Source organism: Haematobia irritans, chromosome 1, assembly GCF_050003625.1.
Source record: "Haematobia irritans isolate KBUSLIRL chromosome 1, ASM5000362v1, whole genome shotgun sequence".
Classification (NCBI taxonomy): domain Eukaryota; kingdom Metazoa; phylum Arthropoda; class Insecta; order Diptera; family Muscidae; genus Haematobia; species Haematobia irritans.
In genome coordinates, this window is record NC_134397.1 from 250,893,475 (window position 1) to 250,911,501 (window position 18,027).

The 18,027-nt window shown below is 31.5% G+C and overlaps 2 protein-coding genes and 1 long non-coding RNA gene across 3 annotated transcripts; 1 reads left to right on the top strand and 2 right to left on the bottom strand.

The window, feature by feature from the left end:
- The first annotated feature begins 91 nt into the window (after nucleotides 1–91).
- On the top strand, nucleotides 92–7,214 carry ohgt (E3 ubiquitin ligase component cereblon). The gene is made up of 6 exons (XM_075289154.1): nucleotides 92–248; nucleotides 316–2,053; nucleotides 2,650–3,049; nucleotides 3,114–3,216; nucleotides 3,287–3,383; nucleotides 6,603–7,214. The coding sequence occupies exons 1-6, from the start codon at nucleotides 215–217 to the stop codon at nucleotides 6,817–6,819; spliced, it is 2,589 nt and encodes an 862-aa protein (XP_075145269.1). The 5' UTR covers nucleotides 92–214; the 3' UTR covers nucleotides 6,820–7,214.
- A 3,895-nt stretch (nucleotides 7,215–11,109) lies between these two features.
- On the bottom strand, nucleotides 11,110–15,094 carry spn-F (C2H2-type zinc binding domain-containing protein spindle-F). The gene is made up of 2 exons (XM_075289163.1): nucleotides 14,166–15,094; nucleotides 11,110–12,035 (listed from the first exon to the last, which is right to left on the bottom strand). Exons 1-2 carry the CDS (start codon nucleotides 14,974–14,976, stop codon nucleotides 11,620–11,622), a joined length of 1,227 nt encoding a protein of 408 aa, XP_075145278.1. The 5' UTR covers nucleotides 14,977–15,094; the 3' UTR covers nucleotides 11,110–11,619.
- A 1,165-nt stretch (nucleotides 15,095–16,259) lies between these two features.
- Nucleotides 16,260–17,293, bottom strand: LOC142219629 (uncharacterized). Its single transcript, XR_012717679.1, has 2 exons — nucleotides 16,957–17,293; nucleotides 16,260–16,889 (listed from the first exon to the last, which is right to left on the bottom strand). It is a non-coding gene; the product is annotated as an uncharacterized LOC142219629 (long non-coding RNA).
- Between the last annotated feature and the right edge of the window lie 734 nt (nucleotides 17,294–18,027).

Consider the following 18,027-nt stretch of genomic DNA (forward strand, 5'->3'; position numbering starts at 1 on the left):
AAGTTTAAATTTACCATTTCAGATTTGTGGATGTCAATTGGGAAACCCTCATATATGTTAGAAACTGGCGAAGACATGTAATAAAATATGGCTACACTATCGCGACAAATAAATGATAAACAAGTGAAAGAACATACTCGTCCCATAAATCCTTAAAAATTAATATAAATTTAAAACTAAATTGAAGAAACATTCTATATTGTGGCAAAGAGATATGGATATCGATGAACAAACGGAACCCAGTGATGGTAAATTTTGTAGATGTATCCTTAGGATCATAGTAGAAAGTTTAGTGTATTTCTTTTTCTTTCGCAGATACCAACATACGTTCAGAAACATCGGTCGTTGAGGGTGTTGATGGGGCAAGAGGAATAGAAGAAACCGATGAAACAAGACGTAGAAATGAGTCTATTGATGAGGACAATCTGTTGATCGAAGAACATGGAATAAATCCGAATTATCCAAGAGTATTGGTTAGACGCATTTCCCTGTCTTCAGCCGTTGAGGAAAACAGTGGGTCTGGTATGGAAAAACAAAATGCCAATGCAGAGCCTCACCCTATGGAAACTTCAACAACAACAAGAGATCAATCGCAAATACCTACTTCAAATCGTTCTAGAGGAATCTCATCGCCCTCATTAGACACAACAGAAAACGCCCAACACACTGATCAGACTACAGGAAATGAAACTAATCAAAATATGAATGATGATTTGTCTATGGTTCAAAATCCAACAAATAATGAGACAGTTGATTTAAATAATAGCACAAACGAGGATCGACAACATGACCAAATTGCCGAAGTTGGTATCGATCCCAGTTATCCAATAGTCCTTGTAAGACGTTTGTCATTAAATGAGATACCAGGAAACCATGATTCTATGACCGCTAGTAATCCTCAAGACATATTGGAAGGAGCTGAGGATGTTGAGGATAACGCAATGGATTCGGCTTCTGACTCAACAGTTTCATCTAATCCTCCACATGATGACGATCAACAACAACAAATCGAAGATGCTGGTATCGATCCAAATTACCCTCGCGTTTTAGTCCAACGTGTTTCATTGCCTGCAAACGATGACGATTCTCCGGTAGTAGAACGGGCTAATGCTGAAGAAAATTCTCTAGACGATGAGGATATTCCAGCAAATGTTTTAGATCTCTTTCATATTGACCGTGCCGAGGATAGTAATGATGAAGTTAGGGCGCCCGCAGAGGCCGAAGAGGAGGAGGAGGAGGAGGAAGATGTTGATGACGACTTAGAGTCATGGTCCGAAGCCGACGAATCGGTCATAACAGAAAATCCAAATTTACGAGAATTTAACAACCAATTTGTCGTTATTCGCAATATGATAGCCCAGACTAGGCGTAGCATGGCAGAAGCTGAGGCAAATTTTGGCCCATCTGAAATACTGCCACGAAATATGTTGATGCAACGTTTCCGTCGTATTTTATTTATTTTGAATAATCGTCGAAGACGACTTATACGACTGGGAATGAATACCCTGGATGAGGAAAATCCAGAAGGTGAGGCAAACGCCGAAATGGAAGCTGCCAACGACGACCAGCCATTGGAGCAGGATATGAATGATGGAACTGCTGAAAATGATGAGGACAATATGACCATGGAACAAGAAGAGGAAATGACTGAAAATGCTGTTCGTTTTGACACGGACCTTCCAGCGGAACATTCATATTTGGGATCAAATATGAATCGAGTGTCTGGTGTGAATTACCTAGATGCTGGACAATATATAAAGTTACGCCTATTTATACACCAGCATGTTTTATTTCCCGGTGAAGTTTTACCTTTTATGGTTGATAGTTCAACAACCATTATAGAAGGTGATGCTGATGAACAAAATGGTATACTCTTTGGAGTATGTTTTCCATCATTGACCAACAATAATGCAGCTACTAACACCAATGGAAAGAATGAATTGTATGGTGTCACTTGCCAAATTTACGAATTAGGTACTGATGATCGTGGAAATACTTTGATTAAATCAAGAGCCCTGCAAAGATTTGTAACCCAGATGAATGATTTGACTGTGTAAGTGTTAGGCGTTTAAAGTCTCTCTAATATTGGTTATGGTTATTTGTTAGACAAGTTATAAAACTTTTTTAGTATGCAAATATGCGCTATCTATTAAAGCTGGATTTTCCGATTTCATTCCTTCAAGGTCTATAACACATAATTTCGAACACATTTTCGTGAAATTTACAACAACAAAACAATCCTTTTGAATTTTTTTTTAGTATTACATTTATAACTCCCAATACAATCTGACATATTGCTTTGATTTATTCATTCTAATCGAAAATAAAAAATCGTTTATCAGCTTTTCGAGTGTTGGAAAAACGTTTTATTTTTTTATTTTTAAAAGTTTATTTTGAATATATAGTCGCCTTTAGAGTTAATAGTCGATTTTGAAGATATCCACTTTCCAATTTTTTTTGAAAGAAATCCGTATAGTCGCTTTTTGACTTTTATACCTAGCTAAAACGCACATTTTCAACCGTTTTCTTTATACAAAAAAAAAAAAACAAATTTTTATAGCAAATTTCTCTGAAAATTTCAATCTGGTATAAACATTAATTTTGCATAGAATTCAAATCATATAGTACATATTTGTTTCTTCTTTACAGTCCACTTGAATATATCAACTCCCATCCTCGCATGAAATGTACTGGTTTTGTGAAAATTCTACCAGATATTTATCTGCCGGAGCCATTAAAAACCATGAATATGGGCTCCATGAACCGATTTCGTGATAATCCTTCTATGCAAATAACCTACCGACGTTTTCAAGCTGCAACCACACCTTGGCCTGTCCATGTTTATGAAGCTCATAACATGACAACAATTATTGAAAAGGCTCGCACACAATTGGCTCAACATAAAATCGATACAATGCCACAGGATCCCACACAATTATCATATTGGCTTGTGCGAAATTTACATTTACCCGAAAAGATGTTGAAATCGGTATTCTTGGCAAATACAGTAAATACCCGTCTTAAATTAATAGCTAGTACATTTAAAGAAGTAAGTTTGATTTTCTTGGACTTGAAACAAGCGATTGTAATTGTAATTCTTAATCGTTATATAGGAATCAGTGTTTAATTGTCGTAGTTGTGGCACACATATTGCTAATTGTCGTGAACTATTTGCAATGTCTAAGCATGGAGTTCAATCGCAATACTGTAATTCTGGTAAGAATTCATGATGATTGTTACATTTTTTGAATATTTTCGATTCTAAATTTTTGATTTTCTTTTTCAGCTGGCTATATTCATGAAACCAATACTGTATATCAGGTTAATCGACAAAATATTCTATATAATGGCTCTCCTTCTACGGAATTCAGTTGGTTTCCAGGGTAAGTGATCGTTGAGTATTTTTCATATATGCATATATAAGAGCGGGCCGATTACAACCGGTTTTATTTCTATAGGAAATTTGGCAAAATTTTATTTCTATAGAAAATGTTGTAAAAATTTTATTTCTATAGAAAATGTTGTCAAAATTGTATTTCTATAGAAAATGTTGTCCAAATTTTATTTATATAGAAAATGTTGCAAAATTTTATTTCTATAGAAAATTTTGTCAAAAATTTTATTATAGAAAATTTTGTCAAAAATTTTATTTCTATAAAAAATTTTGTCAAAATTTTATTTCTATAGAAAATTTTGTCAAAATTTTATTTCTATAGAAAATTTTGTCAAAATTTTATTTCTATAGAAAATTTGGTCAAAATTTTATTTCTAAAAAAATATTGTCAACATTTTATTTCTATAGAAACTTTTGTCAAAACGTTATTTCTATAGAAAATTTTGTAAAAATTTTATTTCTATAGAAAATTTTGTTAAAATATTATTTCTATAGGAAATGTTGCAAAATTTTATTTCTAAAAAAATATTGTCAAAATTTTATTTCTATGTCTAGAGATGTAAGCCTTTGTAAGTGACAGTTTTGAAGATTTTGTTGTGTACCTTTCTATTTGTTTTTTTTTTTTTTTGTGTTCGGCATCTTGGGCTATGATGTGCTTGGGAACCCTGGGCAGCTGGAGGGCACATCATAGTGCGTTAGAAGGTTGCTCATAACAGAATTTTATTTATTTATTTATATATTTTTATTTATTTATTTTCTCTTGGCGAATCCAAGCCGCAAAGCCATATACGGATTCCAAAACTACACAAACATAGCAATAATAACAAATTATAAAAATTATTTCTATAGAATTTTAGAAAATATTGACCTCGAGCTTGAATTTAAAAAAAGAAAACAGAAGGTAATAAACAAAAAGGTAAAAAAACAACAACCTTAGATATAAAAAGTTTTGTCAAAATTTTATTTCTATAACAAATTTTTTCAAAATTTTATTTCTATAAAAAAAATTTGTCATCATTCTTTTTGTTTCTATAGAAAATTTTGTCATCGTTTTATTTCTATAGAAAATTTTGTCAAAATTTTATTTCTATAGAAAATTTTGTCAAAATTTTATTTCTATAGAAAGTTTTGTCAAAACTTTATTTCTATAGAGAATTTTGTCAAAATTTTATTTCTATAGAAAATTTTTTCAAACAATTTATTTCTATAGAAAATTTTGTCAAAAATTTTATTTCTATAGAAAATTTTGTCAAAAATTTTATTTCTATAGAAAATTTTGTCAAAAATTTTATTTCTATAGAAAATTTTGTCAAAATTTTATTTCTATAAAAAATTTTTTTCAAAATTTTATTTCTATAGAAAATTTTTCAAAATTTTATTTCTATAGAAAAATTTGTCAAAATTTTATTTCTAAAGGGTGATACGGTCAAAATTTGGTCAAAGGAAAACGCGTGTAAATCGGTGCAATCGTTTATTTAAAAAAATCAAATTAAATTTCTTTTCCAAGTTCAATTAGTATAAAATTCAGGAAAAATAGTTAGGCTTTCGCTTTTCCAAATCCGAATTGCCGGGCCTCACGCTTGACACCTGGCATCAGATTTTGTACAGCCACCTTGTCGACCTTCTTCGCCGCAGAAAGCCAGTTTGCCTTGAACTGCTGCTCGTCCTAACAGTTTTTTGGTCTTCTTTAGGTTCCGCTTGACAATAGCCCAGTATTTCTCAATTGGGCGGAGCTCTGGCGTGTTGGGAGGATTCTTGTCCTTGGGAACCACCTGCACGTTGTTGGCGGCGTACCACTCCATGGCCTTTTTACCGTAATGGCAAGATGCCAAATCCGGCCAAAACAGTAGGGAACAACCGTGTTTCTTCAGGAAAGGCAGCAGACGTTTATTCAAACACTCTTTCACGTAAATTTCTTGGTTGACAGTCCCGGAAGCTATGAAAATACTGCTTTTCAAGCCACAGGTACAGATGGCTTGCCAAACCAGATATTTCTTTGCGAACTTTGATAGTTTTATGTGCTTGAAAATATCTGCTACCTTTCCCCTTCCTTTTGCCGTATAAAACTCCTGTCCCGGAAGCTGCTTGTAGTCGGCTTTGACGTAGGTTTCGTCGTCCATTACCACGCAGTCAAACTTCGTGTACAGCCTCCGGGATCACGCTTTGGCCGTCGTATTTTGTTTATCATCGCGATTTGGAGTCACTACCTTCTTGTAAGTCGATAGTCCGGCTCGTTTCTTGGCTCGATGCACGGTTGTAGACGATACACCCAGCTTATTTGCGGCATCTCGGAGAGAGATGTTAGGGTTTCGCTTGAAACTACCGGCAACTCTCTTTGTCGTCTCAGCGGCTTCCGGTTTTCGATTTCCCTCCGATCCAGACTTCCTGGCTGTCGACAAACGTTCCCCAAACACTTTAATTACATTTGTAACGGTTGATTTGGCAACTTTTAGCGATTTTGCCAGCTTTGCGTGCGAGTAGCTCGGATTTTCGCGATGCACGAGCAAAATTTTGATACGCTGCTCTTCTTGCTTGGACGGCATTTTGACAACTGAAGAGTGAATTCCAAAATCAAAATAGGAGCAACATTCTACACACACACCTTCAAAATGAGGGGTGTTCAGGTTTTTTAAATGCAAAATTGAAAGAAATACGTCAAGTTTATATTGACCAAATTTTGACCGTATCACCCTTTATAGGAAATGTCAAAATGTCATTTCTATAAAATTGTTTTCCAAAATTTTAAAGAATTAAAGTACCTCTTAGTTGGAGAAGAATGTTTCGCAAAATCTACCAAAACATCAAGAATTCTACCAATCTACCAAACAGTAAAAAATTTACCATTTTTGGTAGAATTCTACCAACTGTGGCAACCGTTAGCCCTGACACCCATAGTCAAGATTGAATGTTCGTTCCTATTTGATTTTCAATGCGATTTTTATTATTTTTATTCTCTTTTTTTTTTGAAAACATTAAGTTATTCGATTTGTACGAAAAGTTTTTCTCCAAAGAGAAATGTCTCTTAATTAATTAATTTAGTGAATGTTATACATGCTCAATTATAGTTATATAGGATCACTATAGACTTCTATATGGTTATTGGTATATGATGTAATACCATCATCCAGTCTTTATTTAATAGTATTTTTTTATTCCCATACCACCGTTATAAAAAAATGCAAATAATTCTTTTTTATTATCTTTATAGCTACCAGTGGCATATTATCGTTTGTAAAATCTGTGAACATCACCTTGGTTGGGAATTTAAAGCTGTCGAACCTAATCTTATACCTAAACAATTCTTTGGCATTTCATCCGGTAGTGTACGCATACGTTCTGCCAATGAACGGAACGAACTTACCCAAAGAGAGAATGCTTTTTACAATTTTATACGTCTCATGAATGCTGGTGTAAACATCGATTGAATTAGGTGGGGCACAATGAAGCATTTTTTCAGTAAATGTTGGAGACATTTTCGTAATTGTAGTTGTTGTTCATAATCGCAATAAGACAGCCGAGGAGGTTAGTTGTTGAATAAGTAAAACAAAAGCAAAATTCTTGAGATGTATGAAAACGTGTTTCATCTGTGCTTAAATTTTTAAATGATTAAATTTTGCGAACAACATATGATAAGGTCCCAGCATAATTATGCTATTTTGGCATTAAAATATGAAAACCTATTTGTTTTTTTAAATTTCAAAAAAGTGTTATTTATTATTTTACTAAAAACAAGTCAGATTATATTTTAAAATGTATTATTTAGTAAATTGCTCTGTTGAGCGAAGAATAAATCAAATAATATATCTTTTTGTAAACAGAATCTTAAATATAAAATTATTTTCTATTTATAATTTTTACGAATCCAAAGGCTAAAAGCCTTTGCTCTCAAATAAGCATACGTAAACAAAAAAATATAATGATTACACAGACATGTATAGATATTTACGAATGCTAGTTTATTTTAATGAAATCAATTTGGAAAATTAACATTTTAAATTTAATTAGCATGTGTAGTATTAAAAATAAAACAAAATAAAAATAAATACTTGCATACAGAATATACGATATATAAATATTATTACCATTATTACTAAATATAAATGAATAAACAAAAGTGTTTACAAACAAGATACAAGTTTTTTTTTTTTGGATATTTTACTAAGTTCGTTGTTAAATAAAAAAATATTTTAAAAACATCAAATAACTTGAGAGACGAAGAGAAGAGGGATTAGCCATGATACACGTCGTTTCCATTTTTGGGCACTCGGGACCTGTTCGAAACCGAAACTTTTTACTAGCATTGGTAAAAATGTGTCGTAAATCGAGGTGAGTATAATTTCACTTGCCCAAGGGGCTAGTAAGAAATTGTACTTTAGTTGAAAATTCTTGACATTTACATCTTGGTATATTTTGATTATCTCGAAACAAAAAAAAAATCAATTTTATTCGTCAAAAAAATTAGCAAACTAGCAATTTTTTCTCACCACAGTAAAAAGTTTCGGCTCTCAGGTCAGACCCTCATATAACAACATTTTGGGGTTGTTTCATACCCAAAACTAATCATACACAGCAGAGATTAATTAAATACAAATTTGATGGTAAGATTGATTGTACAACTCATAGTGATTCGGATTCCTTTAAGATTCCAATTGGAAGTTCTTCCATTACTTTTAATGTACATCCAAAAATTATGGATATAAATTTTACTCCACGATATGGTTCTTTCCGCAGTTTTGCGCAGTTTTTGCAATAAATTGGAATTTTTACATTTAACTGTATATGAAACACAGCAAGGATACGTAATATAATAATAGTTATTTAAACAAATATGTGAAAAGTGTGCCGATTAATTTCTCTGTAGACGTGGAATTTGCGACGCAATATTTGCTAGTATTATTCGAAATGTCTCTATGTAGCGATAATAGTCAAAAAATTTAAAAATATTGTTTTCAAGCTTTTCTTTATTTTTAAAAAATGAAGTGCGAAATACTGAAATAGAATCACAACTGAAAAAGATGACCTCCACCATATCTTCATTACTTCCGACTCCGAAAAAAACATTATCATTGCTATCGACTTAGCCGTCGCTGATGGCAAAAATTGAGTGTCAGCCGGCGACGCACAGTGCTTCGAAAGTGGCAAACAAACATGCTATCCGATTTTTATTCTATTTTCTGTTGTTAATAGTCTATGATATCGAACTTCGAATACAAAAATAAAATTTTGCTATAATTGCCTGGAACTTTTTTTTAAAAAATATTTGAATTTAAAGCTTTTTTTGGTTGAAAATTAGAGTTAAATTACGTGGATGGTGTAAAATCGAATGGTTCGATTTTAGACAAGTTAAATATTTTATGTAGGTATTGATGATGGTTTTTGAACACAAAACCGAAAACACAAACACAAAACCAAATTAAAACTTTGATAATTTTGAAAATTTGGGATTTTTGTACCAAAAAATTATATATCTCAAATTTGTTCTCACACTATTTTTGGGTTGATTATAGATTATATTATTGAATCAAAAAATAAAATTCTGATTAGAAATATTTTTAAAATATTTTTTTAAAATATTGATGATGGTTTTTGAACACAAAACCGAAAACACAAAAACAAAACCAAATTAAAATTTTGACAATTGTGAGAATTTGGGATTTTTGTACCCAAAAAATTATATATCTCAAATTTGTTCTCACACTATTTTTTGGGTTGATTATAGATTATATTATTGAATCAAAAAATAAAATTCTGGTTAGAAATATTTTTAAAATATTTTTGCTTTATAACAACAAAGGGATTTTGCTACTTTTATTAGCTTTTCGTTTCCGAGTTTAGTTTATGTTCGTTGTTAACTATCATACACAAAAATAAAATTATGTAAACTTCAGAAATTAACGTTACTTGTTTTTTTTTTCAATTTTAAAACATTTGCATTTTTGCCAACTTAGTGGCATTTTGAGGACTTCTAATGAAAAATAATAATTTTGTATAGAAATAAAATTCGGACAAAATTTTCTATAGAAAAAATGTTTAAGAAAATTTTGTATTGAAATAAAATTTCACTGAAGTTCTCTATAGAAATAAAATAGAAATTTTTACAAAATTTTCTACAGAAATAAAATTTTGACATTTTCTATAGAAATAAAATTAAAAAAAAAAAAATCTATAGAAATAAACTTTTGACAAAATTTTCTATAGAAATAAAAATTAGCCAAAATTTTCTATAGAAATAAAATTTTGACAAAATTTTCTATAGAAGTAAAGTTTTGAGAAAATTTTATTTAGAAATAAAAATTGGACAAAATTTTCTATAAAAATAAAATTTTGACAAAATATTCTTTAGTAACTAAATTTTGACAAAATTTTCTATAGAAATAAAAATTTTCAAAGTAAGATTCGTTTTGTTTGGTAGTTTTTTAGTAAAATGTTTTTCCAAATTTTTGTGGAAATAAAACATGGACAAAATTTTCTATAGAAAAAAAAATTGACAAAATTTTGTATAGAAATAAAATTTTGACAAAATTTTCTATAGAAATAAAATTTTGACAAAATTTTCTGTAGAAATAAAATTTTGACAAAATTTTCTATAAAGTTTTGACAAAATTTTTGTTTGGTAGTTTTTTAGTAAATTTTTTTCCAATTTTTTGTAGAAATAAAATTTGGACATTTTCTATAGGAATAAAATTTTGACAAAATTTTCTATAGAAATAAAATTTTCTATAGAAATAAAGTTTTGACAAAATTTTCAATAGAATAAACTTTTGATAAAATTTTCTATAGAAATAAAATTTGGACAAAATTTTCTATAAAAATTAAATTTTGACAAAATTTTCTATAGAAATAAAATCTTGAAAAAAAATTCTATAGAAATAAAATTTTGACAATATTTTCTACAGAAATAAAATTTTAACAAAATTTTCTATAGAAATAAAATTTTTACAAAATTTTCTATAAAAATAAAATTTTGACAAAATTTTCTATAAAAATAAAATTTTGACAAAATTTTCTTTAGTAACGAAATTTTGACAAAAATTTCTATAGAAATAAAATTTTCTATAAAAATAAAAATTGGACAAAATTTCCTATAGAAATAAAATTATGTTAAAATGTTGTATAGAAATAAAATTTGGACAAAATTTTCTATAGAAATAAAATTTTGACAAAATCTTCTATAGAAATAAAGTTTTGATAAAATTTTCTATAGAAATAAAGTTTTGATAAAATTTTCTATAGAAATAAAGTTTTGACAAAATTTTCTATAGAAATAAAGTTTTGACAAAATTTTCTATAGAAAAAAAAATGACAAAATTTTCTATAGAAATAAAATTTTGGCAAAATTTTCTATAGAAATAAAATTTTGAAAAAAATTTAAAATTTTCTTTAGAAATAAGATTTTGACAAAATTGTAAAATTTTCTACTGAAAAAATAAAATTTGGAAAAATTTTCTATAGAAATAAAATTTTGATAAAATGTTCTAAAGAAATAAAATTTTGACAAAAATTTCTATAAAAATAAAAGTTTGCAAAATAATATTCGTTTAGTTTGGTAGTTTTTTGAATTCATCAATTCGGTGAATTCATCAAACTCAATTATAATCCAATTCGGGCCTTCCCCAAAAAATGAAAATTTGGCTGCTTCTATATCTATGTAAATATGTTGGAGTATAAAGATAACTTACATTTCAATTGAAATTCTTAAAACAAAACCAGATATATTCTGTATCTCCACACTTCAAATCATTTTTATTTCAGCATTAAAGTAGAGCTAACAATACTAATAATAATGATAATAGCAATATAGTTTTATATATAATACGCAGTTAACGTTTTTTTTTTTTTTTTTTTGTAAAATATAGATATATATAGAAACCAAAGGCAGATGAGTTATATAAATGTATATATTAAGTAGTTTAAATGTTTTTGATTTTTGTTTTAAGAATATTTATTGAATGAGAAAAAAACAACAAAAAAAAAGAGAATATAATATTGTACAACAAAGTCACATTCATCTATGTAAATCCAATCATTCGATTGATCTGTATATTTTTCATATATAAAATACGAGGGTAAAAACAAAAACTTATTTTCCAATATTAAAAAAAAAATCAAAAACGAAAAATTTGTCACATTTAAAATCACTTCAGAGACTTCTTATGGGGAATATACATATTTGTTTCTTCAACCTACAAATCGGATGAGAAATATATACGATTTCTCTTAGTGGGTCAGAAGTCGCCCACCGTATGAGAAATCATTTCAAATTTATTATCCATACTAAGTAGCGAATCAATGCTCTCATCTCGAAAATGATCTTCTACATGTTCACAAAACGATTCAAATGTTATGGAGGAATCATAGATTTTACCACACATTGGACAGATTTTATTAGCTTCATCGGCCAGGATTTTCTCTTGTATTATATTCAAATGATCCATTTGTAGGGGTTGCTGTGGCGTTGAAGTATTTGTGTTGTGTCCAACACCATTAGAAATTATAGCAGTCGTATCGCTAGTATAGTTATTTGTATCCTGATGGTTATTAGCATACTTGGAGTCATTAAAACTTTCATCTGTTTCCAGACTTTTATCGGCCATCTCGGGTTTGTTACTTTTCTTTACACACTCGGCACAGGGTTGTAGGGCTATAACAAAAATTATTGTGATATAATAGGGTTAAAAATCAGTTGTTAAACATGGAAAATTATTTCAACAGAATTGTAATTATAACTAATACCCTGTTCTCTCCTATGTCATACGAAAGCTTTTCATTGAATTTCAAAGGGTAACGATGTTGCCCAGCAAAAACTGGGTAAGCACTAGTGATTCTTTCAGTAATACCGGTAATCAAAAAGTTACTACTTGCAGTATTACCTGGGATTCAAAAATAATAACTTACCTGTGTAGGCAAGAAGTGATTCTTTGTATTAATACCGGTAATCAAAATCATAAGTTGAGGTCCGGGTTCGGCTCTACAGTGGGTACCGTTAATAGTGGCGATAAGTAATGCCAAATTACATTTCAGAAAATAATTTGCCAATAAAATATACCTTTGTTTTCTAAAGTTGTATAGTACATAATTTATATTACAAAATAACAAAATTGAATAGATCCATGTCGTGGAGCGTGGTATAGTGTGTTGGATTACAAAACAACAGGGGTGAGAACCATGGTTCTTCTAGGCAAGTTACTTCATATTTTGATGTCGAGTAAGAATCGAATATTTCAAAAGAAAGGTAGATATATTTTTAAAATATGAATGAATCCCCATTAGAGCAATTTGCCTATAATTCGTTCGAATCGGTATAATACGATATGTGTACAAAAATAGATCTGTATGTGAATATCCATTCTCAGCGCCATCTATCGGCCCATAGATGTGATGCATACAATACAACAAATAAACTGAATATAATCGTAGGCATAAATATGACATTGTTCGATCACACTACTCGATTGTAGAGAAATATTTCAATATTTATTTCGTACTTTTATGATGACGATACCGCTGCCTAGCTCCTCCACTTCGAAATCTAATCTAAAGTAAATCTAAAATCAATATTTATCGGACTTTATTAGTCTAAGAACAGTTCTAAATTGGTTTCTATTGTTTTGTACTCGGGCACATATTTAGCATATCTCCTTTTTTGTTTGTTGCTCGGGTTTCTGTGAATGTAATAAGACATTTACAGTGAAACCATGACACTCTTCAAACGGAATTCTCTCAATTTTCATAATATGTTTGTTATATTATCACATTAAAATTAATCTCTTACAAGTTGACACAATTCAACTATGGACAACATTAAGACGACCATGAGTGTTCCCTTTTGGGGCTTTTCACAGCATTGATTTCTAAGGTATTTTTTTGTCCATGTTCCCAAATCCACTCCCAGGAGAGTGTGAATCAATTCCACAATTTTCGTGTCCTACAATCCACTTTCACCGGAATTTTCGTGAAATCAATTCACTTGCAAAAGTCTTGGTGAAAGTTGAATTATGTCCAAGATGGGTGTATTTCGGGTTAAAAAAGTACTCGCGTAAAAATTTGAAATGTTTTATATTTAATACATGAGTTTTATTAAAACTGCGTCATTTTTAATTAAAAAAAATAATAAATTATAATAAGTCTATTGATTTCACTTATTTTGGCTTCCGCCTTAGTGAATTTTTGGGTGATTTGTGCAACCCAGCTGATTACAGAAAAGTTCAAAAAAGAACGTGGAATTAAGAACACAAAATTTTCACGTTCGTGGATTTGACGTGAATAGTGGAAGTGGAATTGAAGTGGATATCGGAACATGAGTGTTTATCTATGTTTAACCGACCGCACGAATAGTTCTCATCTTACTTTTGTGTCCCCTAGTTATATTTGATTGAAATATAGATTGTAAATGTAAAGAATCATATCATACATGCAATGGTACTAAGGGGCTTTACATCATGACTGTCCTGTCTATATAGTCTGCATTCAGGGGTGTTTATGGATCGACATGACTCAGACATTATACAAGCAGGGGTTTCAACGTCACATTCAAAATTTGTGATGACGTTCTTATCGCAAATCGAATATATGAATATAAACAAACGATTGACTAAATAATACGTATCAATAATTTTCTTGAACACACTTGGCATTGCAGTCATAGAAAACAAATTTGACATTATTGCAAGCTAAACGGACTTCGCATATTGCATTGGCAATTAGAGAAATGTAATATGTATGGCATCAGTCCATATATAGAATATATACTATAAAAATACAATGTATTTACCAATACGACTTTCCAACAATGCGAATACAGCGTTTAGTTCCTTTTGTTGTTTCATTGCTTCGCGTCTCATTACACCTAGACCCTCGATACACTTCTTGGTTTCTGCATTGAAATCTTGATCTTGTGAGGCATTTGATGAATCCACATTCAAATAGCTAAAAGCCATGGCCGCTTCGGAAATGCCCTCTTCGTTGACAGATGGTTGCTTATTAACACACTCTACACCATTGCCTTCCCCATCACCGTAGACTTCTAATGCAACACCATCTTCCAAACTAATGTCACGCATATCGGATGAACCGAAATTTTCGGCAGGTATAAGTTTTTGACGTAAATTTGGATTTGGTAAATTTGCCGTCTTCAAAGTGAAAGTTTTGGAACGTATGAGATTTTGATTGTTCAAGCCTCCTCGGGGACTTCCTTCGCTATTGGCCGTAGAAACATCCATATCCGAAGCAGTTAATGTGTTATCATTATCCTTTGTGGTCTTTGATGACTGGTCTTTGGCAATTTGTGAAAGTCTGGACCAAAGTTTTCGATTTTCTGCCGACACCATTCCAATGTGAGCATTTAATTTCTCATTCATACGCTGCAATTCACCGACTTGTAAACGTAACTGTTGGACATTTTCTGGTAAACCACTTGCACCTGCACCGGCTGTTTGTTTGTAATGTTCCAATTGTTCACGGAGTTCTTGATTTTCCTCTTCCACTTCTGTTAGACGTTTTTGTTGGAGAATACAACGATCTTTCATAGTGTCTAAGGCAACCCGCAGGGCCAAATGTTGTTTTTGACCACTGGAACTATCCATGTTGATTAAGAAAACGAAACACTTAAAAATCTATGCTAATAGAATATTACGAGTAATAACACCGAAAAGAAAAACTAATTCATCCTCGAAATCAAAATAATGGGCAACAAAGTAGTGTTGGGAAAGTAACGAGTATTTGATTGCAAGTACTCATTACTGACTAATTTTTGGAGTACTCGTTACAATTTAATGAGTAGTCAATATCTTCCAATCCAATCCAATTAAAAACTTGATTGAAACTGAAAGTATATACGGCCGTAAGTTCGGCCAGGCCGAATCTTATGTACCCTCCATCATGGATTGCGTAGCAACTTCTACAAAAGATTGTCATCCACAATCATACTAATTGGGTTGTGATAATACTTACAGATGGCAATGTAACAACTTCCTAACATCATCTTCTAAATTGTAAGTTATTCCTTAAGCCTAGTACTAAGATCACGTTTTCGCACGAAAAACTGTTATACTTCATACAAAAAACGTTAAGCTCTAAGATCACGTTTTCGCACGGAAACTCATTATCAAGCCAAGTTTTTGCTTCCACCGTTGTTTTTCACAATAACAAAAGTTGCTTCACAAAAGACGCTCTATCTCACAAACTAATTGACTTACAGACGTGAAATTTTGACACGAATTATTTGAAGGTTGGTACCATATAAAAATAATATGCATTTAATACTAGCGACGCCATCTATGTGTCAGACCGGGGACTTATCAGCCAAACTGTTAGTACGCGATCGATAACGTCTTATGCTTAGTACTAAGTTCGTTTCTGCGAAAAACGAATATCTTCATATATCTCCGTAAATAGGGTCTCAAACCCAGGGATGTTAACTTATTTATGCGAAATAATATGCCTGCCTATTTTTTCGTCCACTTTTCGAAAACAAGTTTGAGACTCTAATCCCCAACAGTGAGGCGTGGTGCACACAGACCCCGGGGAATAAAGAATATATAGATTTCTACACTGATGGTTCCAAATTTGATGGACAAGTGGGGTTCGGAGTATATTCTAATGATCTGGAACTTCGAATAGCGAAAAGATTACCTAATCACTGTAGTGTTTTTCAGGCTGAAATATTAGCAATAAGAGAGGTGACGAATTGGCTGAGAAGTAATGTTCCAAAAAATGTGGGCATTAATATATACTCAGACAGTCAACCTGCAATAAAATCCTTGGACTCTGTGTTCCTTAACTCGAAAACGGTTATAGACTGCCGCAAATCTCTCAACGAGATGGCTAAGCAGTACAATATTCACCTAATATGGGTGCCTGACCATAGGGACATATCGGGGAACAGCGAAGCAGATGTGTTAGCAAGGCTAGGAACTACCTTACATATTCCAGGGGAACTAGAATCTGTTGGCATGCCTCTGGCCACTTGCAAGCTCTTACTGCGTGAGAAGGCCGTTATGATGGCAAATGTTCGATGGCCCCATTTCAACTTCCCTGCCAACATTTTTTGAATTTGGGGGCGCTTCTGAGAATCCCCACTACGTCGAAAACAATCATATACGACATCAAAAACTCGTCGGAAAAGCGCCGTCACTTTTGAGAAGTTGTACCACGCCAAGTTACTACGAACAAGTTCCTCATCAGTGCAATTATTAGGTGCCTATTTAGATCAATTTCGAAGGACGCCAATAAGAACCCCTGCAAACTATCAGAAAAAGTGCATTTTAAGGTAATTGTAGAAGAATCATTGTGGTCAAGTAAAACACGATTGTGTAGGTGTTTATTGATTTGATTAAACATTTATAATTTCTTATAAATATTACATTTTTCGGTTTATCTCATCACATTTAACATAATTTTTTGCATTAATAAAAGAATGATGTTGAGTTTTAAGTAGCAAGTTACACATTGCAGCATCTATCAGCCAGTTTGTTTATTTTCGATGGAGACAGCGTGCCTGGGAAAATATTTGAAAAACGATCACTTTATTCTATTTGGAAAGTCGAAAATTGTTCACCATATACCTTTCACAATTTTAAGCGTAATATCTATGTTTTCAGAACTTTATTTTCGTTTTTATTTAAATAAAATATAACAAGCTGGTTGCGTTTGGCGTTTCACAAAAAATAAAATGGCTCTTCTAACAGTAGGGATGGCAAAATACTTTCATGTACATTTTGTACTTTTTGATATGCTTCCCCCATCACAGTTCGCGATGGTTGTGGTGACATTTACGAGTCTGTGGTAGCGATGAGGATGAAATGGAACTTTGAAATGCTGGCAGGGTTAAACCGCACCCTAGATATGCTAATGTTCTCGAGACGTCAGATATCACTCCTGATATCTGCTATAACGGGTCGCTGCCTGATAGGCGATTTTGCAAAAACTATTAGCGCGAAGTATAATGACTATTGTATGAGCTGTCATGATGCGGAGGAAAAAGAATCAATTAAACACCTCTTGTGTGAGTGTCCTGCATTTTGTGTAAAGCGCAAGCAACTTTTAGGAGCATATACCTTCAGATTACTGGCGGATCTGGAAAACGTTAACTTAAGCAGTCTGCTAATGTTTTTGGAACCATCTGGTTGGTTCAGCGAAGAAAAATAATCAAAAAGGTTCAGCGGTTAAAACTAGAAGTGCCCATATGTAATAGGTACTTTTAGTTAATGTGGTATCACAATGGACTGAATAGTGTAAGTGAGCCTGAATATTAATCGGGCTGCCACTTTAACCTAACCTAATCTACTAAAATTAAATTACCGAGCCCTTAATACACCTTTTTATGCTAAAAGACTACAACTACAAAAGAAGATTATAAATCTGCAACCTGAAACTAAGAACTTGATATTCTATGCAGGTAATATTTAGCAAAATTAACTTTTAATTGAACAAAATTAAATTCGAATTATTCTGTTTACTTTCAAAAAAAAAACTAATTTAGCTTATAAGTTGCTGATTTATTGGAATTCTAGGTGCATCTACATATTAGAAGAAACATGATGACATGGTTATTATTATAAGGAAGATAATGATTTATATAGTTTATTTTTTCACCCTATAGTTGTTATTGATAGTAATTATATGTGTAAGTTATG

What these genes read in the sequence shown, in the direction of transcription:
- ohgt (XM_075289154.1), top strand. Translation starts at nt 215, where the DNA reads ATGGATATCGATGAACAAACGGAACCCAGTGATG. An exon ending in CAGATGAATGATTTGACTGT is followed by an intron (nt 2,054 to 2,649) that starts GTAAGTGTTAGG and finishes TCTTCTTTACAG; the next exon opens with TCCACTTGAATATATCAACT. An exon ending in ATCGCAATACTGTAATTCTG is followed by an intron (nt 3,217 to 3,286) that starts GTAAGAATTCAT and finishes TTTCTTTTTCAG; the next exon opens with CTGGCTATATTCATGAAACC.
- spn-F (XM_075289163.1), bottom strand. Translation starts at nt 14,976, where the DNA reads ATGGATAGTTCCAGTGGTCAAAAACAACATTTGGCCCTGCGGGTTGCC. An exon ending in ATTGTTGGAAAGTCGTATTG is followed by an intron (nt 12,036 to 14,165) that starts GTAAATACATTG and finishes TTTTTGTTATAG; the next exon opens with CCCTACAACCCTGTGCCGAG.